Source organism: Dermacentor albipictus, chromosome 3, assembly GCF_038994185.2.
Source record: "Dermacentor albipictus isolate Rhodes 1998 colony chromosome 3, USDA_Dalb.pri_finalv2, whole genome shotgun sequence".
Classification (NCBI taxonomy): domain Eukaryota; kingdom Metazoa; phylum Arthropoda; class Arachnida; order Ixodida; family Ixodidae; genus Dermacentor; species Dermacentor albipictus.
The window spans coordinates 137,190,085-137,215,288 of NC_091823.1; the positions used below are offsets into that span (position 1 = coordinate 137,190,085).

Consider the following 25,204-nt stretch of genomic DNA (forward strand, 5'->3'; position numbering starts at 1 on the left):
GCTCGTTCGTTGAGTTAAGGCCGATCCACACGACGGACCAAATTGCTCTTTTGGACCGCGGTCCGCGCATCACGTAATAGGATGGCACCAGTTCATGCGGACCGCCGTTAGCCCGCGCAAGACGGCGGCTCTCGCGGTCCAACAAATCGCCGAGGCTTTTCCCGCTTCTGTTTTGGTGGCGGACCGCATGCAAACTGCAGCAATTTTGGCGTGGCCAACGAATGTTGTCCGGCAACAGAGTGTCTTCAGCCAAATGCAATCTAGTTTTCGGCTCAGCAAAAGCCAGTCGTTTCATGTCCGCCGTTCCGCCTACACGTGCGTGCAGCAGATATATTTTTTTAAACACTGTGTCCTCTTGGAGTGACGAGGAGGTTCTTTATTTTGTATCCCTCGTTCAGCAGTACCCTGCTTTGTGGGACTCGAACGGGAATGATTACAATGATAACGCGAAAAAGCGTAAGGGTAGCTTGTTTGTCTGCTCTGCCGTCTGCTGTGACGGTCCGCCGTGTGGATGTGCTCTGAGCCGGACCGGACCGCAGCGGGCCGTGCCGTTGCATCACGTGACCGATCGGCCCACAGACTTGGTCTGTCGCGTGGATCGGGCTTAACGAGGGGAAAGCCGACGCTCACTGCAGGAACGGGCGCCTGATAGCTGGGCTCTAAAACACAGCAATTTAACAAGGCAGCGTTCTCTACAAAGGAATAGACTAGTGGGCTAATTCGCTTGGCATTATTTACACAGTAGCGCAGAAGCACATGGACGACGAAAGAAAAAGACGGGTCAAAGCACTAAATAACGATTGAGTGTTTATTGCACTAGAGCAGATATATATATATATATATATATCTCCGTACAAAAGGAAGGGAGAAGGAAGACACAAACGAAGCAACTCAGCAAGATCATCTGACAGCGGCGGCAAACGCGACAAAAACAGGATTTCTTTCTCCGATAAGGAGACAAACGGGCAACTAACACAATCCCTATTCCTAATCCCTGCAGCTTCTACAATTTCTCAGGTGAGCTGGTCAGGGTGTCTGGCCAGCGAATATGTGCCATGAAACAGAGGCTTCCACTGGCAACCCGCCCAATGCGCTGCAAGGTAGCCTGATAAGACTAGTTTTTCAACATTATACGTGTTGTCACGAATAGCTCATTGATGCACAAGCCCATCTGTACCACATACTCTTTGTTTGTTTCTTTTTTCTTATTAGAACTGGTTATCCGAAACAGGTCATCAATTGTTAGGACTTCAGCTTTGCCTGCAGAAAACATGTTATCGATTTTTGCCAGCAACCCCTTTCGAAACGATAACCCGGAATAGGCAGTCATGACAATTTCACTAATTAGCAGTTGAATGCTACGTTAAGATCATTTATTTCTCAGGGCAGTAAAGAACCTTTGAGTACCGAATATTTTTAATACTTACTTTAAGCGGGTGTCCGAAGCGAGGATCCACAGTGCCTTGCATTTTACGCCTCGATGTATTCGTCTCTACCTAATGATTCCGAACTCTAGTGGAAGCCGCGCGTGCCTTCCAACAGCAAGCCGATACGGGCACGGCATCGACGAGTAACCGTGAGGGCGCGCCGAAAACGGAGGAGGAGGGAAGCAGTTCGTCCTACTTTACGTTCAGACACTTCAGGCGCTTTGCGATGCGCAATCACCTTCGCGGTGACCCTCAGCAGCAGAGCCACCGAACCGTGCACGAGAAATTTATGAAGCGTGACAAGCATCTACGCGAAAACGAGAGTAAAGTTTGTCATCACTAGGGGCACTCTTGAAGCGTGGGCGCGGCGCCAGGTAGCAACCCCACTTATCGGCCCCGCAGCTGCTTCCACGCCCGGAGCCGTGGTTTCTCCGCTATTGCTCACGACTGTTCTGTGTAAGCGCGCTATCTTTTAATGCCTTCCCTGATCGAAAAGCTCTCACTTAGATCCTACAGTGATTTCTTCTTGCATTTTCTTCGCGGTAAAAATGTTGACGAAGTCACTATGACAGAATCAAAATAGTAGCTCAGGAAAATTATGAGCAACCTACATGGAAGTTGAACTAAACAGCGTTCATAACACTAACAGCGCTAGTCCGATATTTAAGCATTTAAATATTTACGTATGTGTATTAAACATTTTCATTCTGTGATTCTGATTCTATCGTGTTTTTTTAATGAACTAATGCAATCACAGAATATCGCGCACCACGCAAATCACTGACCTGTGCAACAGAGATGACCCCGCTGTGCTCTTTCTTGTTCAGCTAGTGAAGTGCTCGGTGGTCTGTATTAAGCAAAAGTCGCCTCCATGCGGTTCCTTTTTGCGTGAAGCGTGAAGGAGCACAAAGACATGAAGGTGATATTACACTTTTTCTTTTTATTTGTTGCCTCCCCCCCCCCCCTTTAGACGCAGCGAGGATGCACCGAAGTCTTCTACACGCACTGTCTAAGGACCCCAGCCGAGTTCCACTACGACCTGACCAGCCAGGGGTGCGTTGCAACGGACAGACGGGAAGACCAGCTGTGCGCACGCGGAATCAACCGCTTCACTTCCGAGGCGAGCTGCATGCGCTCATGCGTGCAAACCCGCCGTCCAGAACAGCGGTGTTTCGCTACGCCCGTTTTCTCCGTGTGTGAAAGGTACTGCACTACAGAAATTGATTATGAGGGATAAAATAACCATGTTCGCGACGAACTGCGTACTTTCCGTATTACAAGCCTCGTCTGGCCGGCTGTTATAGACTCCGAAGATCAACGGTGTAGACCATACTGTACCGGAACGAAGCGAACTTCAGCAATTGTAACAAAGTCTCAGCCCGAGCTACCGCTCTGCCCACTTTCTGCACAGTAAACGCAATAGAAGGGGAATGCCACGCAAATACAACTCTCAGTTGGGCCATTTATGGTGTAAAGGAGATTAATGGGGTTGAGTGAATATTCTCACTTTCGAATACGAATGCGAATGGTGCGTCTGCAATGTTCGATTCGTATTCAAAAAAGAGCTATTTCGCATTTTAGAATATTGAAACTCGCCGACTATTTCACAACAAGCTGTTAAAGTCGGGTTCACAGAGGTCCAATCGCTTGCTGTTGCTGCCACTTTTATTCACGCCAGCGTTTTGACAGCGTTTCCGCGCTCATCGAGTTTGATGTGCATATGTTTGACTGAGTGCGTGGCGACACGCTTTTTAATTTAATTGGCAAGCGAATATTTACGAGCTTTTACGGCCGGTGTAGCTACTATCCTTACTTCGTGTAGCTGTCTACCAACATGCTATCGCAATCGATGCTTCGCCTCTTTTAGGTAGAAAGTGCCCCATTTCTTTACCTACATTTTCATTTCCCTTTAGCTTATAATTATTACACTTCAATCAAAAACCATAAATAATTTCCTCGACGCCTTTCGTTTCTTCATTACCTGTTGGTTTAAGATGCTTGTGACTATTAAAAATAGGCTGCCGCTGTTCCTCTTCTTCTCGTTCATTACATGACAGGCTGTGATTTCGCTCAAGATTCAGATTTATTAGATTAATGTGCGACATTTTAGCAGCTACAGAACAGGTAGCACGATCGGGTGTTTCAAAGCTACAAAGTGTCGTGGGACATCCTCGTAAAATATATAAATAATGTTAAATTTTAACATGCAGCAGTCAGTTCCTCACATCTATTATACATAATTTAAACAGAGCATTTCATACAACGAAGAATCTGACTATACAGAAAGAATGTAGCAAAAGATCACTGCTAAGAAAAAAATGAAAGAAAGGGAGAGATAAAAAATAAACCAATAAACAAAACTAGGACAGTATGATGCGCTGTAACAATTAAGCAGGTATGTTTTATAATAAGATTTTCTTTGGTAATCAAGGAAACGATATTAATGTAGAACGTGATTTGATTTCGCATAAAATGCTATTCCAGTTTTGGTATGCCGGCAAAAAGAGTTGCTTGCTTCACATGGTTAGTTCTAGCTTTTGGGAGTGGTATGCTTCATCGCTCTGCGAATCTGCCTTTCGTGAAATTGGTATCGATAAGGTTTACAACAGTGAAACCTTGAAGCTAGAATTTAATTCTGGGGTTTAGCGTGCCAAAACTACGATTTTGACCACCAGGAGATCTTTAACGTTCCGCTAATGCACGAGTACGGACGTTTTCGCATTTCGCCCCCATCAAAATGTGGCCTCCGTGGCCGGAATTTGTTCCCGGAACCTCGTACTTGGCAGCACAAGAACGTAGCCGCGTAGTCACCACACCAGGTAAACTTGCAACAGTTGCCTCTTTGTGTAGAAGACGAAGAATGAAGATTGACAACTTATGACAAAACGGCTCGTAGAGAGGAAATATCTCTACCTTTATATATATATATATATATATATATATATATATATATATATATATATATATATATATATATGTATATGTATATATATATGGAAGGAGACTGACATAAATTGGCTACATGTAATATGCCTCCCAGCCTGATTTTGCAATTGTTGAAGGGGTTTGAGGTGCTTGTATGTGTTGCTTCAGGATGACACGTGTTAAGAATTATGACTTTGAACGTAAGCGTAACATAGTGATAATATAATATGCCGCTTGAAGTCGAAACGCGTTAAATCATTTCGTGAATGCCAAAAGAACCTTTTTGAAGCAGTCCTGAAACATCAAACTTGAGGTGCCTATCAAGGGTTATACCAAGAAACTTGGCACTGTCAGAATAATATTATATGGGGTTTTACGTGCCAAAACCACTTTCTGATTATGAGGAACGCCGTAGTGGAGGACTCCGGAAATTTTGACCACCTGGGGTTCTTTAAAGTGTACCTAAATCTAAGTACACGGGTGTTTTTTCGCATTTCGCCCCCATCGAAATGCGGCCGCCGAGGCCGGGATTCGATCCCGCGACCTCCTGCTCAGCAGCCTAACACCATAGCCACTGAGCAACCACGGCGGGTGGCACTGTCAGAGAGGAGTAAGCGTTATTATCAGGCGAAACTGCTAAGCTATGGCTTACGCGTAACTGGGTTGAATGAAATACCATAAATGTTTTAGAACGATTAACATGCAAGAAGCTTGCTCTAAAACAGAACCAGACATGGTGAAGGCCACTGCTACTAAAATTGTGAGCTTTATCAGCAGCGAAAATGGTAATATTCGAAGTATATAAAATAGAACTAGAAAGTCAAGGTAATGTAGGTAGTTAATTAAGGAATAAAAGATTGGAGGCCTAAGAATAGACCACTGGGGTACCCCTCTATTAATCATTTTTGCTGAAGATCGACTATGATTAATTTCAAACATTTGTGATCGATTGATAATGTAGCTGCTAAAGGTGGACCAGATATACCAAAGTATTTAGGTTTCGGTAACAGAATTTCATGGTAAATTGTGTCAAATGCCTTAGTACCGTTAATGAATACGTATGGCCACTTAGTATGTTCAATGAATCAGTGAATACCGCTGCCTGTTGCTTGTTTGATGCGGTCATTCTCACAAAGAAGAGCAGATTCAATATAAAGGCCTTGGCAAAAATCGAACTGACAAGGGGATAGAAGATTAAATTTAGAGAAGTACTTTGTAAAACGGTTATAAAATAGTTTTTGATTACGTTACTAGAGAACGATAGTATGCAGATTGGTCTGTAATTGGTACTGGAACCTTTGTCACCTTCTCGTTAACTTGAACTATTTGTCCAACCTTGAGACAGCTTGGAAAATTACTGGACCTGAACAACTTAAGGTCTACCAATTAGTGTATCTTGCCATCTAGTCATGAAGCAGTTTGGTCTCTTACGCTACAACAAATGTTCCTTTTTTTCTATTATGGGATGCTTTACTATGTCGATGGTACACAAATATTTTACAGCGCTTGTCTGCGGGTATTTCTTTCCTCGTTTTCTTGTTTTATTCGCGCTGTTCAATCTCGGCTCTAAACATGAACCAACTAGCCCTCATCAAGATCCTACTACACACCGCTCGCTTTGCCTTTTCCACAACGTCTGATATTTTCAACAACATATTATTTTGTGTTTTTTGAATCCTAGACATAAAGTGCCTGCCATACATGGAAAGCTTGTTTTGCAACCAGGCTCTGAAGATGTGAGGTGTGGGTTCATGCAGTTTTTGCAATGAGAATTACAGTGATTTTGTGTTTAAAACTGATCCTAATCGTCTGTGATAGTTGTATAATTTGACCAGTCAGTACAAGCATGTTACTTATTTATACGGAAACAAATGTTCCGTTGGTACATATGCGCGTCTACATTTGACTGTTGGATATTCAATTTGATATTCGATCTTACTATTCGTATTCGAAAAGGTATTATTTGCTCACCTTTTGAAATTAATGTTATTTCTTTTTAATGAAAAAAGCTACACGCATAATCACTGTGGGAGTTATCTAAATGATGCGTGATGCTGCTCTGTTTGGTATATTTGGGAGAAACACCGCGAAGGAACGTGAAACGGAAAAACTCGGTTACAACATAAAAATGTTAACTGAGACCAGTACGATGAAGAAAGGCCATGAGACGATGAAGAAGAGGCGAGTAGCAGTAATGTTCTCTCATGTTATAGATAACTCCCAGAGGACGTGGATGTTGGATGAAATGGCGAGAGATTTTGTAAATGAGTCAAACATATGCAACACTTATCATGTTCACTTTCTCTTGTTTGATACTTGTTGCCTTTCTTCTTCATCATCAGATGGCGTGATGGTGCGTTAGGATGATGCCCCTGCTTCGTGGAAGATGAGCACTGGCCTACGCGTGCTGTAGTACTCGACGTAATCGAACAGTGTCACATTCCGTAGGTCTCGTATGTAGACGTGGTCCATGACACTGCCTCCTTTCAATCCAAACCATTATCAACCGTGATGGGCCGCAATCCGGCGACGGCTGCGTATGCCTCGGCCGCTCGACTCCTATCTTAAAAGCGATGCGCGATGATAACAGAGAGCGCCGAGTGCTGATAGCTTCGCGTGCGCAATACTGTTGCCGCTTAGTTCGCGCTGAAGTGAGAGGCAGCACGAGGGTCAATTCGCTAGCTGATTCGGGCCTATCCGGAAAGCGCTCTCTTTTCTTAGGTGATGGGTGGACGCACAGACAGGTTTCCTGATTGGATGGGCATAGAAAGGCTTAGGCATTTTAAAATCGAGGATAATATCTGACAAATATGCATTCTTCCGAACGAACGACTTGCCCACCAGTTGGAGCCATTACAGAAGCTGCGTATAACACCTGTGATTGCCGACGAACTGAGATTTTTCAGTAGTTGTCCTACTGTGCATACGTGTATCCAGGCACCGCACGCGGTGTAGAGCGTATTCCACATACGCCGCCACGGCTGCGGTTATCGCCGGTAAGCACACCCAGGGATATGTGTCAAATACATGAGCCTCAGTAGCCAAAAAAAAATGAATTGACGGACAGCCGATGCCGCAGATCGGTTGGTTATGTATCACTGACATCAATCATGCCGATGTTGGGGGACTGGAACCCACCAGTGACAAAGTTACCATTTCTTCGACTTTCATTTCACTTTGTAATACATAGATGCTTTACATGCTATCACAAATATAAACCGTTTATGTAGTTACGAAAAAAAACACATTAGTCTACTCGATAATGATCTTCATACGGTTGTTATATTACAGCCCTATGGTTCTTGTTATTCTGCACTAAGCGAAGCCATCAGAGACCTACATAGTCCAAGATTTAATGTGCCACTGCGTAAACAGAACGTCTGACAACCTCATATGCTAATGCAGCAAGCAACAGGTCTTTGCGCAGACAGTAGGACGTGCGTCACATCTACACAAAACTGACATTTAACTATAGTATCCTTGCTTCTTTCTCAATAGGTTGCCTATATGAAGGATCAGGAATGGTAAATAAGTCAGTGTGGTGATTGCAATAGCATTTATTAGATTCTATTTATTTATCAATCTAGTAGAAAATGCATTGGTGTTGTCTGCTACAATATCGGTTTTCAGTCTTCCTTTAATAGAAGTATATATATATATATATATATATATATATATATATATACCATAGTCATGGGTGCGAAAGCGTGTTTCTGATATAAGGGTGGCCCAACCGTTCTTTGTTGCCCGCATAGAAAGCGGATTGCTGCCCACACACAGTACCATGGCAATTACCTTCATTGCACCATGCTCAGATCATAAAACAGATAATCGCTTATGGTGCTGTTGAGATCATGAACAGCGCATTGCGCTGCATTTACGCGCGTTGTCAGCAAGATATCTCGACGACGTTGAAATCTATTTTCTGTCGACTAAAATCTAAAGAATCCACGGTAATAAGACCAGCTTCACTGGCAGGTTAGAGGTTTAGTGTGCAAATGTGTCGAAATACCAAAGCTTTCGAGCAACAGAAGCAGGCGTCTTCGTTGACTAAAGCCCTTAGTCGTAGGCCATCCGGTTCAGGACAAAAAGAGCGAGACAGTGTAGAGTCGCCTACCACCTTTAGTATGACGCGTCAAGGAGGCCAACGCGCAACCTTAGTCTGAGTTGACAGCGACCTTACATTCTGGCACCGTAGAAGACAAATATCTGAAGAAAAGTATTGGCAGAAAATACGAATAAAAAGCTGCCTCTGACGCATAGAGGAGGAGGCTGCGTTCAACGCCGTACTGAAAATAAATTGCGCAGCAGCCTTATGAGGACAAATTGTGAAAAGCTATCCAGCAGTTGCTGTAAAAAACAAGAACGCAACAATATATGCAATATATATGCAACTAAAATAGATGCCGTCAAATATACGCATTCGTTGTGTGCCTTTTAGGCACACAAGTAAATGAGCGTTTGCATATTTTGGATAATGTTGATTCCTAGTGAATTACGCGGATGTGGAATCATCAATGGATGCTGAGATGGAACAAGCGGTTTGATATCAGTAATATAAACTGTAAAACACTTATGTTTTGCCGCACATAAGCGACACAAAACATTTGAACTCGAGAAGTTCGGGAGCCACAAGCTCGATGGGTGCTCAGATATGCCCTCGAGGCATGGGTTTTGATATCACGTGCATAATCTGGCGTATATGAATACTGACGTAGCAAACCGTCACTTGACTACCATGACTATATGTCACAAGCTTCATGACAATGTTTGACTGGTACGGTGAACGATGTACATCACGGTACATGCGCCAAAATATTCTCCCTTCTTTTGGAGAAACGACTCCAACTGATCCAAACCTTTCAACCTGTGGGCTCATTTTGAAGCTCCTGCTCATTAGCGTAGCCATAGCCAATGGGACTTGCCGTGGTTTTTCAAACATTTAGTTGTCGCTTTTGTCTCCACACAATGTGATTGCGATGTCGAATTAGAGCTTATACATTCCAGACGATGTGTATATGTCTTGAGACATGAAAAGTGGAGATAGCCGGTCTTTAAGGTTTTTCTTTGCGCCATATGGGTGTCCTCGGAAATATACGAAAAAACATTTCATCAAGAATGTATGAATCTTCAGTCAAAATGACTACTCTGTAACACGTCTCATGTCATCCTAGCCTGAAATGCACTATATGTAACAGACAACTGTGAATATTTTCTCTCACACGCAGCACAAAAAAAAGGACTACACGGCGTATATGAGCATCACGGCATGAATGTTCCTGCGAGCGCCATGGTGGTGTAGCTGCTGTGGCGTTACGCTACTAAGCCCGAGGGCGTAGCACCGAATACCGGCAGCGGCAGCGCAGTTTTTCGATGGAGCTGAAATGCAAAGAGCGCCCGTGTTCTGTGCATTGAGTGCACGTAGGTGAAAAAACCCCAGCTGGGCTAAAATTAATCCGGAGTCGCTCAGTACAGCGTTCCTCTTAATCAAATCGTCATTTGGGCACGTAAAACTGCATAATTTATTTTAAATTCATTTATTTTGTTGCTGCAAATGCCATTCGCTTACTCCGGAGTTCGCTGAAGCGATACAGTCACGACTTTGAACTCCATAAATAGTTCCACTGATGGTATACCCTTTCTCACCCATGCAGCCATGACGTGAAAGGACCTCAGTGGAATTTCGATGGGCGTGTCTGCCGACGCTGGCATTTCCCGTCCGGCCGTTGTCCGTCAGTGGGCGCTCTAGGAGAGCACGCGTTGCAAACGCCCCCTTTGTTCACCACATACAGTGAGTGCTTCAAAGCTTGCGGCGGACCACGGCGCCGAAGCTTGGTGAACACGGTCGGCAAGGCGTCTCACTTAGGCAGCGCCTGCCGCGGGATTCTGTAAGCAATTCTACAGTTCTTTGGTGACCCTATTATTACCATTCAAAAATGAGCGCTTGTTTATTATGCTGGCTGTCACTGAACGCTTTACTTGGGCTTTACGCATGTCGGTAAACGAGGCTTTTAAAAAACGTCAGCATTCATATCATGAAGGAAAACAAGTACGCAAAGGGAGTCAGTGCCAACTGTTCGAAGTGGCGAATTTGGAAACCGAAGTGCTACAACTTAAGGCGAATCCACCATGAAACTGCATGGTATTGGCGAAGTTCCTGTTTTCTTTCCGTGGAGTGTGTTATTTATTAAAACTTGGGGCGGAGCTAGTTGGTTCACGACATAAAAACAAAGGTTACGGCGCTAAGCAGACGAGGACGAAGTGAGACACAAACGACATATACGGACGCGTGTACATGTCGTTTGTTTATAATTTTGTCCTCGTCTGCTTAGCGACGTACCCTTGGTTTTTATGTGTTATTTCTAATTTCGAAGAAGAATGAGAGTCAAGCGCCTTTTACAAATTTGTCTCTCTGCCTGTCTATGAGACATTTCGAAGGCTCATAATCTGTCTGGTTCTTGTTTCTGCCCAGAGTCGTGATTATTAAAAAAAAGATACTGGGTTAATATTTAACCACCCCTAACCGGAAGTATGCGCTGTCAACATTCAATAGTATACTTAATATTGCAGTAGTTCTAACGTCTTGACAGCTATGCGTGCGTGCGTGGCGCATGTACTTGCACTCTAAAATTTATCGGAGTGATCTGCCTATGCGTCTTATCTCCTACAAACTTGCGATTTATTGCACGCTATGACAATCTCGCGTAAGCTCAAGTCAACTCATGGATTCTGTAAGGTACTTCGGAAATGTGTCAAGACTGCCTATAATTCTTTAGCAATAGAGTTGCCGATGGTAGCATTAAATATCTGTGTTCCAGAACAGCAGCACAGTGCTACAAATAGTAGGAAGTGGTAGCACGCATGCATCTCTCGTGATGGAGTCGCTCCTTTAAACGGCAGGCCCGTACTTCAAGGTGTCACTGTCTCGTATTATTTCCCCCTTACAGTGAGCCGTTTGAGGCACTTTGTGAGACTTCAGTATCTTCGGGATCGGCCCACATTATTTGTCAGTCACATTACTGCATATTGTGTGATGTCCTGCATTTTGCTAGCTATAGAATAATGCTAGCTTTATGCGAGGTAACGGAAGCGCATTCGCAGTGCGCATCTCACGAATTACTGCTACGTCCTGGTTCCCACTCCTACCTGCCTAGTTAGGACACCGTAGAGGAGTGGAAAACCAGCAGCGCCTGTTGTCTTTATATAGCAAACGATACAATGTCGGCTGTATTAATGGATGTATTGGTTTGGATGGAATTTTCCTCGAAGCATTCGCTTGACTTGTTTGAACACCACGATCGAATTATGCCTCAACGCAGTGGGAGAGCAAAGGGGGTAGTAAAATATTGGCCTGATGCCTCGATCATTTGTACATGTGAAGGTCGCTACGTTCAGATGGCATGCGCACCAGCCGTATCGGTGCCATGGTGTCTATAGATCTCGCTCTTTTCCCGCGGTACTTTGTTCAACACCACCTTGACTAGAATGTGGCAATTGTGGATTTTTCCGGCGATTGAACAAAATTCAGGCTAGGAGGTGTTGTTGTTACACGCATTTAAATCCCATTTATAGCCAACCTGTCTCAAGGCTTGAGTCAATTTGTCAAGGTTAACAAGAAATTGCACTGCCATTTACCTCAAAGTGTGTTTTATCCTACTGTCAACGACTACCGGCATCATCTGCAGTCACGGTATAACGAATGAGACCATTATATTCCATGAATGACCAAAAACAGAAGAATACAAATGATAAGAGCACGTAAATTTCTTGATGGTATTACAATACCTACGTCGATACGACTTGTGCGATCTTGCTCATGTACGACAGCTCCTTTTCGAAAGGGTTATTCGAGAATAGGACGTGCGACCTAATCTCAAACAAGTGAATGCCTCATTTTAATGGCGTAAAACAACGTAAGTCGCCCACAGAAAGAATTTATGGACAGATCTACAGATATAGTAAACGACGGTAGACTCCTCGTGTTGAGACAGTTCTGAGAGAATAGGTGTGGTCTAACGTGAGTGTCAGTTCAACCCCTCTCTGTCCACATTCAGTCTATGCAGCGCAATTCAGGTTCCTGCAGAAGGCGTATGAGCTGCACCTGATTCGTGGCTTCGGCGACTATCGTTTGTTGAACTATGACCTCTTTCTAAATCTTCAACATGCATTCTTGGCAGCACGCTGTGGCGTGTAAACTGTTGATCGAACAGACATTTCCGCCATGTTTACAGCCTTGCTTGGAAGATCGCTCATGTAGGAGTGAATGCCCTGCAGCTGGCTTTTCCAAAAGCGCGAAGGATGCACGCTAAAGTTTGTCTGCACATTAATACATGATAGCACTACAGAAATAACATTTTCAAGGTATGTTACCACTTGGCCGTCGCGAGAAAAAGAAACCCGCTGTTTTGTATGAAAGGCTAAGTATTCATAGCGATCGCAATTTATTAGACTACACGAAGTGATGTAGGTAATATTATGACAACACCTGAAGTTCGCCTTCTTGCACTTAACGCAATTGTGCTGCCGCTTTTATATTACGGATCTATAATATGAGATCCTTTCACTAAAAAAGATATTGATAAAGTAGAAGGTATTCAAAAGCGGGCGGTTCGTTATATATATAACAGCTTTGCGCGAACGTCGATGACAGCCTTGCTAAGTAGAGCCAATCTGCCAACTCTAACCCAAAGGAATCGTATTTTCAGATTAAATTTTCTCTTTCAGCTCATTAAGGGATACTACAGCGTAGATATTTCTGAGAGTATTTCCTTTTCAATAGGTTATGCTACAACGCAACGGCATGCACTAACAATTACCCCCTTCACTAGCCGCAAAAAGTGCTTTAAATACTCATTTTTTTCTAGGGTCGTAACTGAATGGACTCAGCTGTCCAACAATGTGGTGTTGCAGCCATCCCTGAATTTATTTATGTCCCATATTGTGTAATTTTCTTATTTTTCGCTCTGTTACATTTGCACTTGCAGTAGATGCATTGATTCAGTTGTACTCGAAGCGTGTTTTTTATTTCATTATATCTGTATTGGCTTTTCACTAGTACATGTAATTTTCTTTTGTTTGCCCTGCTAATCATGTCATAATGATGTATCCCCATCCTGCAAGAATCCCGTAACGGGATTGCAGTATTTGTAAATAAATAAACAAAATAAAAAGTAAGCTTTTATTTATTATTTTAATAACGAGCATAGCATTACACGCGCACTGACAAACAGGAACTGACCCCACACGATGACGGTGAACAGCGTCGGCCTCAGGGAGCAGAGGTTTCGGTCCACCTCTCGCTGCAACGCGTGTTCGACAGGCCAGATTACGCGCCCTCGAACACAGAAAACGCGGCAAGACCGTACACTCATAGCGACCAGCCAACGTGGCTTGCACAGTTTTTGGGTCCACTCTGGTTTCCCTTCAAGATGCGGCGCGTGGCCCGCGAATGCCCTCAGCCGCGCGGGTAGCCGTGCGCAGCCACTGCCATTTATCATGCTTACGCCGGCGGTGATGAAGACGGACAAGATCCTCCTGGAGTTCCCATGTGTACTCTGTTTCAGTAGTTCCGTGCAGTAATGTGGAAGCCACATGTTTCTATGGCCGATCAGTAGGACGAACACGCCTTAAAGGTGCGTCTCCGTGTCCTGTCATCTGCTAACGGCGAGCAGTTAAACGCAAGCGGTGGAATGTATCTACGCAGACGGGGATTGCGCAGCGAGATGAGATGCTGTGATAGCTATCGCAGACATTGTGTTCCATATTGACTGTGACGCCTAAAGGGCGTGCGTCTTGAAGTTGTTTGGGGACACATGGGGGCAGCAGGGTTGCAGAGACGGCGGAAGCGTGGGGTTCACAAGGAGCACTTGACGAACGTGCCGCACGGCGCTTTTATGTCGCACGGCATGGTGTCGGCACCGCTTGATACCTGTTGCAAAGTCCACTTGTACACCTCGCTCACTTTCGCAAGTGCCGTCTTTTTTTGCATGAGAGTGCGGGCACATTTACCTCACGTTTACCTCATGTTTACCTCACTCGTTTCGCCCTGTACGACGCATGTTCAGAGCCAACCTATTCGCTCCTTTCACGTAAAACAGCAGCGACAACGCTACCTGCGGGTGCATATTCTTGCGAAGCGGAATGAAGGGCCATAGATCGGAATCCGTTGCATCACTAAATGGCATTGACAAGTGCTTACACGGAAGCGTCTATGCAGGTCGCACCGGTGGTTTAGTGCGCGATATTGCTTTGTTTTCACGTATAAACTATTTATTAAATTAAGTTTTCCAATTTTTCTAATAAAAACAAGGAAAAGAAAAATATGCACTGCTCCCGTAAGACATTATTTCCATTTTTGAAGTACAAACAAATTGCTTTGTCAGTGCGTAAATTCATGCGCGTAGTCTCATAAGTGCACTCCCTCCTGGGCTGTGCTTTGTCCTTCGCAGAAATGGCGTTCGCAGACTGACTTAAGTGTGTGGCTCCAACCTGCTGTTTTACACGAAAGGAACGATTAGTCCGTGTTGAACATGTGTTAGAGTTAGAATTTTAATGAAGAAAACGGCTGCGCTTGCGAATGTGAGCAAACGCACCGTGTACAATTGCATGTTTCAAGAGAGATCGAGAGATGGCGCCACCACCCCTTGTGACATAAAGCCCCTTAAACTTCGTAAGGTAGCGAGACACGCTTTGAAGAATGCCGCCTCCTCGAAGAGCGCTCTCGCCGATGGCGATGCCGCGTCGCTATTGGTCTAATAGCATCACGTGGGCCCTCGCACCGGCTTTGTTTGTTTACAGTGCTTCAGCGCCGTTTTCGCTTGAGAATTGTATACGGAGTGGGGATGAGCGCACGTTGGCGCCGTTGCAATGCTCGAGCGGTGTAGGCGGCGTAGCGTCGAGGAGGGAGCGTGAAAGAGAGGAGGAACGAGGAGTAGTGAAGGCGCAGGAGGAGAACGTCACTACTTTACGAAGTTTAAGGGGCTTTAGTGCGACACTGACCGGCAGCTGCTTCTGAACACTCCACATCCGGCATTTCTGCAACACTCCTTTCTGTATCTCAAAATAATATGAATACGCACGCCTCTTGTTTGTCACAGCGAATATGCAAGACATTTTCAACAGCTCCTATCGAAACAGCTGATTTCGCTGAGCACTTCCAGTCTTCGTAGGTCATACGTCGTAGATACTGCCACCTCCTTCGCCACAGTGCGCGCCACTAGCATAGGACAGGGCACGCGAAGGCATCTAACATGTCTTCCTCCTGATTGGTCGAAAAAAGCATGTAGCTTCCACAGCGCTGCACAGAGCAAACGAAACAGAGTATACCATCGATTTATTTGATGATGACACCTTTGGTTGTGTGTGGTGCGTGCCTTCTTAAAATGGAGCATATGGTCTGAAACAGGCACGTACCCAGGATTTTTTTTCGGGGGGGGCCCACCTCCTCCATCGTCATCATCATCATCATCATCATCATCACCACCACTACCACCACCACCGCCACCACCATCATCATCATCATCAGCCTGTTTTATGTCCACTGCAGGACGAAGGCCTCTCCCTGCGATCTCCAATTACCCCTGTCCTGCGCCAACCGATTCCAACTAGCACCCGGGAATTTCCTAATTTCATCGCTCCACCTAGTGTTTTGTCGTCCTCGATTGCGTTTCCCTTCTCTTGGTACCCATTCTGTAACCCTAATAGTCCAACGGTTATCTAACCGGCGCATTACATGACCTGCCCAGCTACATTTTTTCCTCTTCATGTCAATTAGAATGTCGTCTATACCCGTTCGCTCTCTGATCCAAACCACTCTCTTTCCCTCTTACGTTATGCCTAGCAATCTTCGTTCAATCGCTCTCTGCGTGGTCCTTAACTTGCTCTCAAGTCTCTGCCCCATATGCACTGGCAAAATGCACTGGGAAATGCACTGGCAAATGCATTGGCATTGGACATATTGCAGTGACAAAATGCACTGATTGCACACCTTACTTTTCAATAATAATGGTAAGCTTCCAGTCAGGAGCTGGCAATGTCTGCCGTATGCGATCCAACCTATCTTTATTCTTCTGGGAATTTCCTTCTCATGATCAGGGTTCCCTGTGATTAATTGACCTGGGTATACTCCTTCCCAGTCTCTAGTGGCCGACTGGCGATCCTGATCTCTTGTTCCTCTGCCCGGCTAGTTATCATTATCTTCATCTTTTGCATAATAATATTCAACCCCACTCTTACACTCTCTCTGTTAAGGTCCCCAATCATTTGTTGTAACTCGTCTGCATTGTTGTTGAATAGAACAATGTCATCGGCAAACCGAAGGTTGCTGAGATATTTGCCGTCGATCTTTACTCCTACGCCTTCCCAGTTTAATAGATTGAATTCTTCTAAGCATGCAGAAAATAGCTTTGAAGAAATTGTGTCTCCCTGTCTGACTCCTTTCTCTATAGGTATCTCCCTGCTTTTCTTGTGTAGAATTAGGGTAGCTGTAGAACCTCTGTAGATATTCTTACGCGAAGGATCAGGCAGTAAGACGAGAAACTATTTACAGATTACATTTACAACAACGGTTGCAGCGCTGACCGGTTATATTCACAGCGTGAGCCCAGTTCGTTCTTCCTCCTATTTTCTGGAGTGATGGCGCCTACGCGCCTCGTTCAAACAAACAAATACCTCACGCATGTAGCAATATTTTCCAAGCTTTTTACGTAAGCGTTCTGTACTCCTTGATTACGTAGTGCCTCTACGATTGCTGGTATCTCTACTGAATCAAATGCCTTTTCGTAATCTATATAAGCCACATAGAGAGGCTTATTGTACTCTGCAGATTTTGCGATAACCTGATTGATGGCATGGATGTGATCCACTGTAAAGTATATCTTCCTCAAACCAGCCTGTTCCCTTGGTTGACAAAATCCAGTGTTAACCTTATTCTGATGGAGATTATTTTGGTAAATATTTTATATAATACTGGGAGCAAGCTAATGGTCCCATAATTGTTCAATTCTTTAACTTCTCCTTTTTTTGTGGATTAGTATAATGTCTGCATTCTTCCAGTTTTCGGGGACCCTTGCAGTGGATAGACACTTCGTATAAAGAGCCGCCAGTTTTCCAAGCATTATGTCTCCTCCATCTTTGATTAAATCGACTGTTATTCCACCTTATCCTCCCGCTCTTCATCGTTTTATGTCTTGCAGGGCCCTTCTGACCTCATCGCTAGTTATAAGAGAGTTTCTGTATTCTGTTCATTACTGTTTCTAAGTGAACTATCGTGGCTCCTCTGGGTACTGTATACAGGTCAGCTTAGAATTTTTCCGCTGCTTTTGCTATATCTTCGAGATTGCTGATGATATCCTTCTTATCTTTTAGTGTTTACATCATGGTTTGTCCTATGCCAGGTTTCTTTTTTACTTATTTCAGGCTGCGTTCATTTTTTACGGCTTCTTCAGTCTTTCTCATGTTATAGTTTCGAATATCAGTTATTTTCGCCTTGTTGATCAGTTTTGACAGTTCCGCGAATTGCGGAACGCTGTGCGGCCGCCAATCCCATACAACCGCGTAGAGCGCAGGACTCTGCGATTCTAGACGTACTGCGCTCGCTGCGAAAGGTTAGAAAAACACCCACATAAGCACAGCAGAGAAGTAGCTACGTGAGGCGGTTCGACCGATAACTGTACAAGCGGCATCCAAAACAAGTAATTGTTCTCCACTTCCGGTGGCGTTTTCTCTACTTCCTTTTTAAATAAAAAGATGTTGATCCATAAATATTCTCATAAACAACGGTTAACTTTTTTTATTATTCGCTTTTGCTTGCAGTTTGGTTGTTGCCTTGGCTGTCTCCCTTAGTAGATCACTTAATTTCTCAACTCCTTGCGATTTTTGTTTCCAGTTGCCAATTTTGCACGAAAATTGCTATACAGTTAGGGAAAAACAGACGAGGTAACGGCCGACAGTCATTTTGCTTATGGGTTTAAAGGTTATTGCAGGGCTTCATGATGGACGCTCTTTTACATCATTTTATTTCCCACCTTATCTAACCCATATCACGTGTATATGGTTCCGGGCATCTGCCAGCGTCGCGGCGAGCCGTAACTCAAGGAAACAATGAAGCAAATGGATAAGTTAAACGCAATTGGCGTTTTCTCCGGCCGCAACTCGTTCCATGAGAGTACACACCAGCTGAGTAACAGCTGCATCCCTCTCCTGGTCCCAGGATCAGCCTAAACAAAGAAGCTTGAACTAACAAAAGCAACAGCTATGCGCGTAACGGCTGAATAGATGGTGACAACTGAACGCATCTCGAGTTAATCACGCGGGAGCGGAATCTATGAGAAAACTGTCCTTCACGTTACAAGAGCTGCCGATAACTACCGCCATCTAAAAGGAGTGAAAAAGGCAGCATAATGCTGACCGATGAACAGCTGCGTAGTCTCAACATTGATCTGACGGCGCTTTAGAAATGGGTGAGGAGTGGTGGCGTGGGTGGGGAGGGGGGGGGGGGGGGTATGCCACTTGATTTCGGGGGGGGCCCGGGCCCCCCCGGGCCCCCCCCTGGGTACGTGCCTGGTCTGAAATGATTTCTGATATTCCAATGTCCTGACAATGCCCTGACAATGTCCATACCCTCCTAGGCATCCGAAGACGTGCACCGAGGGGCAGCTGCGGTATCCCTACTTTGCCGCTGTTGGCAGGCGAGAAGCAGGAAACGTTCGGCTGTGGTGCCTACCCGTTGTGTCAGCGTTCCCTCTGCCTGGTCATCGCTGTCTCACGGGCAGCAACCGTTTCCAAACTCGGTCATCGTGCCAGTGGGCATGCGCTGACAACCAAGCGTGAACGTCATCGCACAAGTGGATATACCCAAAATTTTTGAATATGATACGTCCGTTCAATTAGCTTCTGAAGAATTACATACCGATGCGACATGAGCATTTTTGAATATAAAGTTAATGTAATTATTATAAATGTATTTTGTGTGCGTTATATACGTATATATATCTTAAGCTGCGAAAATGACAGCGTGTCGTCTTCAGCGCTGAATAGTATGAGATGCTGGCGTATTCAAATAGTTCCAAGACGTTCACGAGGACCAATCAGGCACAACTGCGACCATAAACTGCTAGAAAAGTGTCTTCTTCAGGGAAGTTGGAAGCACATACTATTGAAACATGTCCTATGTTTTATGTGAAACAAATGATTTAATGGCTGGTTAGCTGATTTCTCCCGAAACAAAGCAGTCCCTAACTGTGATTCAAACAGTACCTCGCACGGAACGCCCCCGTGTGAGCACACTTTACAACTGCGCTTCAAGACAGGGCGGAAAGCTTTCCTTTTTCGCGGGAAGCCCAGGGCCCGACCCGCTTTCTGAACCTGACAAATTTTATTGTATTTTAGTTGTCCCGGAATAGCACACCTAGTCACCCAAGTTGACGCCAAATAGGTTCATTGAGGAGCTGCACATACCCAGTTGCGTATACCCAGTGAACCATGTTGGCCTGAAAGACTTCCATCGAAGAGTTGCACCCCATTCCAGCATGGGTGCACAGTGACGCAGGTACGCGGGAAAACGGTTAGATATATCCCCAAAAAAAGGGTGAACACCGATCAGAAAAAAAAATTAAAAAGTACTAAGAGGAATTGTTCGATCTCAGCTTACTCGGTATCCACGCACTGTAAATGTGCATTCGGTATGAAATCAGCCGTGGCTCGCCTGAACATGAAAGGTCAAGACCATCACGGCCACAACACCTCCAGCAGCCCGAGGACGACGTTCAAAGTTTGGTAGTGCACGCGGTCATTTTCACCGTGGACCCGTCGCCTGTATTACGACCCACTGCCTACCGCAAGACGATCGGTCAGCCTTGACATCGCGATCAGCCTCTGGGTGATGTTGCTTAGTCTCTGGAATATTTAAATAGGTTTAGGCGTTAGTTGATTATGTAGAATAAGAACATGCGTGTAAGCTGAACAGAGCCAATGTGAAAAACCGAAGAGCTTGTACGACCTACATATTCAAGGGGTGCACGGTAGTGTGCTTAAAAGACGGGACAAAAGAAGACACACAGGGACACACACAGCGCTAACTTCCAACATTGTTTATTATCGAAAACCAGGTCATACTTATAGACTCAGCCAACACGAGTCACAGCCACGTGAACAGATAAACAACCAGAGCGAAACATTTTTTGTAAGTGATATGTTAAGCCACGCGCAAAAATGTCAGCTCTTTTTCAGAGAGTGCCAATGACGGTTTGCTGATGCATGAATCCTCTAGGGCATCAATCTACTCAGTTTATATTATAAGTCTAGTGAGTTTGCAATTATTTCTACCGGTAATGATTGTTGATTCGATGAGAGGGGAGCACTTATGTTGCTTACAATGAAGGGAGAGAAAACCAGTTGATGCAAGTTTATTTTTGTGTTCGCGCAGTCTACAATTAATGCATCTCCACGACTGTCCGACGTATTACTTCCCACACGATAAGGGTGTACGATATATAATTGATGTCTTGCAATCTCTAAACTTCTTCCTGTGTTTAACTTGACAGCTAGGAGCACTTTCTTTCTTTTGTGGTCTTCTTTTCCTGCACAGGCTGATTAGTTAGGTGCAGAAAAAACCACGTGAGTGTTACCTCGGCGGGCAATTTTCTTTAGGTTGTGCGATAACCGCTGGATATAAGGTATCACTGCTGGTCTTTTTTTTTCTCTCTCTGTTACTATTTCCTTCCACATGCTCAGAAGTCTCTCATTGCTGCACTTGCAGTCTTGCAGTGGATATAAGATAGGCTGATGATGATTATTATTATTGTAATAAATGCCGCCATACTGCACCTCAGTATGAATACGCACGCTAATGATATTAGCATTTAAGCAACTTAGCGACCAACCGTTTTGCCAATGCGAAAACTCGCCATGTATGAGGAGTTCTTGCGGCATCGCTCCTTCCTAGCGCAACCCACAGGTCCCGCTGTGCAATCTAGCGCCGTCGCCAAATATGCGCGTGGCGCATTCGTAAAGGCCCAACCACTGGCATGCGTCGGCCCGCTTCCGCACGCGGCAATGCGTCAAGTGCGTCGGTCGCAAAAGATGTGACGCGTGGTAAGCGTGGCGACGCGCAGAGATTTTGACCACTACGGATGCTAGAAGATCTGCAACGCGTCTCCGACGTACGCCGAAGAGAGGCTGCGACGCGTCGCCGGCGTGCACCAATCGGAGGCTGTGAGGCCTCTGGCTGCTATGCCTATGATGACGGCCGATGCGAAGACGCCGAAGCCGCCATGGTTGTTATGTGGCTATGGCGTTGGGCGGATAGGCACGAGGTCGCGGGTTCGAATCCCGGCCACGGTGGCCGCATTTCGATGTGAGCGAAATGCGAAAACGCCCGTGTACTGAAAATTGGGCAAATTTAGGCCCACGTTAAAGAATCCCAGTTGTACCGAATTTCCGGAGTCCCCCTCTGATGTGTGCCTCATAGTGAAGTTGTCGTTTTGGCACGAGAAACCTCATACTTCATTTTTTTGGACACCGACACCAACGATCGTACGGGTTAATTGTACGACGTGTGCGACCATGTTCTTGAGAGACAGTGTTGTGATACTAGGCCGACAACGACACCAGCGACGGCCGTGGCTTATGGCAGTGCGAGTGGATCCGAGCCGTCTTCCAACGGCGCCTACAAATGCAACCCGCCCACTGGGTTCCGCCAGCCTCCGTGCGATCGCCTCCTGAAACATCCAATCGAATCACGATTTGCGCAACATCTGAGTTTGTTGTAGGTATATTTTATCGTGCTCAAAACTAATGGAAACATGCTTTCAAACTCCGAAGTCAGATAATCAGCACTCGTCTACCACCGATGTTTACATTACGCGTAGGTCTAGCGTGCTCATCGAGTTCGTAACTGGCGATTGAACGAGCCCAGCTGAGAAACTCTGTCGAAGGAAATGAATTTTCAGTTCTTTTAGAGACTTATGCGCGCACAAAGGCAGGACGTCGAACGAAGAAGCAACACACAACATGCGCAAACTTCAACTGGATTTATTGTGACAGCGACAAATATGAACAGGAAAAACCTGAAACAGGAAAAACCTGAAAGGCAAAAAACAAGAATAAGAAACGTGTGAAAACGGCATAGCCACATTTGTCGGAGAAGCCAAAACTTGTCACTGTCATACCGTTTCACCATCCAGAAACCTCACTTTCTTATCACTTAATGCTACAGACGGGGCACTCACACATCTCTGATCATGCCGAAGAATTTCTCTGGTCTCCACTATCTCCTTGGTTAACGATTTATGCGAGGAAATAATATCGTGCATATGTTAAAGATAGGATAGCATCAATTGCATGACTTGCAGTGTTCTGCCATGTGGCCTTCAATGCCTTGCTTTACCTTGCGGCGATGTTCTGCTAGCCTCTAATCTACGCTGATAATGGGTGGTGGATGGTGAAACGATATGAAAGTGACAAGTTTTGGTTTCTCCGGTACATGTGGCCATAGAGTCTTCCCACGTTTTTTGTTGATTTTTTTGCATTCCTGTTTTAGAGCGCAGCTCTTTGGCGTCCGTTCCTGGGTTTCGCGTCGTCGTCGGCGTTGTCGTCGGCCTCGTAGCCAGCTCCGCCCCCCTTTCATCCCCCCAGCGCTAGCAGCGACCGACTGATACCGCTGGATGCCGCTGACGCCGCTAGAGAGTCAAGATAACGTGACTGCATAGAACACCGTCGCCGCCATGCAGAAAGAGGAGGAAAGGGTCGCCCCCCCCCCCCCCCCCTGTTCTTGTGTGGCGGATAGGGTGCTCTTCAGTTGCCGACGCGCCGGTTATTTCACGTAGGCCCCGGCACGTCGACGAATACGTGACCACCTTCCCACGGCTAGACCTGGTTCTTAGCGCTGCGGAAGCGAGGGTATCATATTGTTTGTGTCGGCATCGGCGGCGTTGTCCCTGAAACCAACTCCGCAGCTGGGGTTGACTCACTATCGGCGTCAGCGGCATCAGTCAGTCGCTGCTATCTCTTCCCTCCTCCCTTTATCGTGTTGTCCGCTTGCTGCGCGCGCTTCTGCCCCCATCGTTTGCCGCTGGGCGTACACGCTGCCCCCCTCCCCCCCTAACTCCACACCGATGTTAGTAGTGGGGGACTTTAATGTTGACATAAAGACAAACAGCAATTTCCTAACACTTATGCGGGAGAACATCCCGTTCCTCTCGCTCGTAACGCGTCCCACGGCTGTGACAACCTCTCGAGGCACTTGTATAGATCTCGTCTTTGAGAATCAAGCATTGGTGTACCAAGTCGAACATATATCAGTCTATTTCTCCGACCACAAAGCTTCCTTCATGACTGTCAAGAACTGTTAGTGGAGTCTTTGTTAAAGGAATACGTGTGAAAAATAAAAAAAAAATTCTGTGATAGCGCATACATGTGTTGCTCGATTTCTTTGCCTCAATCTATCAAAAAGGTGAAACAGCTTATTTGCTGCGCTCAAATTTCGCATTAGGAAGTAACGTAATCGTCGGCAATTTTTTTTTCTTCCTGATTGTGGAAGCGTATATATATGTCGCTGTCACAATAAAAGCCAGTTGAAGTTTGCAGATGTGTGTTCCTTCTTCATTCGACGTCCTGTCATTGTGCGCGCGTAAGTCTCTAGAGAACTATGTACAACCAACTCGCCCAAAGCGTAACTTTTCAGTTCCGTTTGGCGCTGCAGCGATTTAAAATATTACACCCTGACTTCGCGTGGTGCGTGATATGGTGAATGAACCGTGTGGTTCTTCGGGCGGTGAACCGCGGCCCGTTTCCTGTGGGAATTATGTGGTCTCAATTGACTCAGTATTAACGACCGAGCTCTGCACTGTTTTCAGCGGCGAAGATTACTTTCGAAAGTGAAATAAACCAGTACCTGCCAATGATAAGTGGAGCATCTGCCATGCCGTCCGTTTCAGTTTACAGTGCACCCTTCTGTTCGGCGTGTAACTGCAGTTCAGTACAAGTTCACAGTACTCCTTCACTCAATTCATTTAAGTGCACGCTGTGGATGGTCGAACAATTTTATTGCGATAGACGTTCTATAAGCACTACAGGCGCATTTCTGCCGTCGCCGTCACCGTGAGGTCCCTTATAAAGTCCAAGAGCAATAAAATCGTTGCCGCGCGCCGTATGCTGTATGTGCGAGTGTTAGCGTGCGGGGGAAGTCGGCGAACGTGTCTCAATCTCGCGTGCGCGAGCGAGGAAAGCGAGCCGTGGTGGGGATTGCATTCTTCTCCGGCGGCTGCTGCGTTCTTTTCCGGCGGTGCGGACGCCCTACCTTGATAACGACCTGCGACGTAGCCAAAGTGCGCGCCTGCGCGGGCCTCATCTTCAAAGGGATCTTCAATGATTGCAGAGTGCGCATAGTGTCGGTAGCATCGTGTGCGCTGTGCTTTCGATATTTCATTCGAGTTGAAGCGAGAGGTGCACGGAGGTCAATCCGCTCGCGGCTGCTGCCAGATTTCCTCACTCCAGCGTTTTCACAGCGCGTTTCCTTTGTGATCGAGCTAGATAACTTCATGTTTGCTTGTGCGCGCGTGACACCGTGCTTGTTAATCTAGTTAAAGCACGCTTGCGGGCTAGTTGGTTTGAATTGATGATAGAATGTGTAAGTGTGATTGGACGAGGACGTAGAAAGTAAAAGACACAGAGACAATGCTCTCTCTGTATTGTTAGTTTCTTTATACGTCCTGCTTCAGTCGCGCTTACATATTCTATCATTATTTAATAATTAGGCGAATGTTTACATTTTTACAGGGCTGATAAAGCGACTATGCTTACTTCGTATAGCCATATATTTATTAGATATCGCAACCGGTGCTTCGCCTCTCAGA

At 45.5% G+C, this 25,204-nt stretch overlaps 1 protein-coding gene across 1 annotated transcript in view; it reads left to right on the top strand.

Moving 5' to 3' along the window:
* Window positions 1-19,303, top strand: part of LOC139057929 (uncharacterized) — a 30,463-nt gene extending 11,160 nt beyond the window's left edge. The window contains exons 4-6 of the mRNA XM_070536732.1: window positions 2,398-2,630; window positions 10,007-10,240; window positions 18,980-19,303. Of these exons, the coding sequence (XP_070392833.1) occupies window positions 2,398-2,630; window positions 10,007-10,240; window positions 18,980-19,181 (669 nt within the window). The 3' untranslated portion in view covers window positions 19,182-19,303. The remainder of the gene's footprint in view (window positions 1-2,397; window positions 2,631-10,006; window positions 10,241-18,979) is intronic.
* The last annotated feature ends 5,901 nt before the right edge of the window (window positions 19,304-25,204 follow it).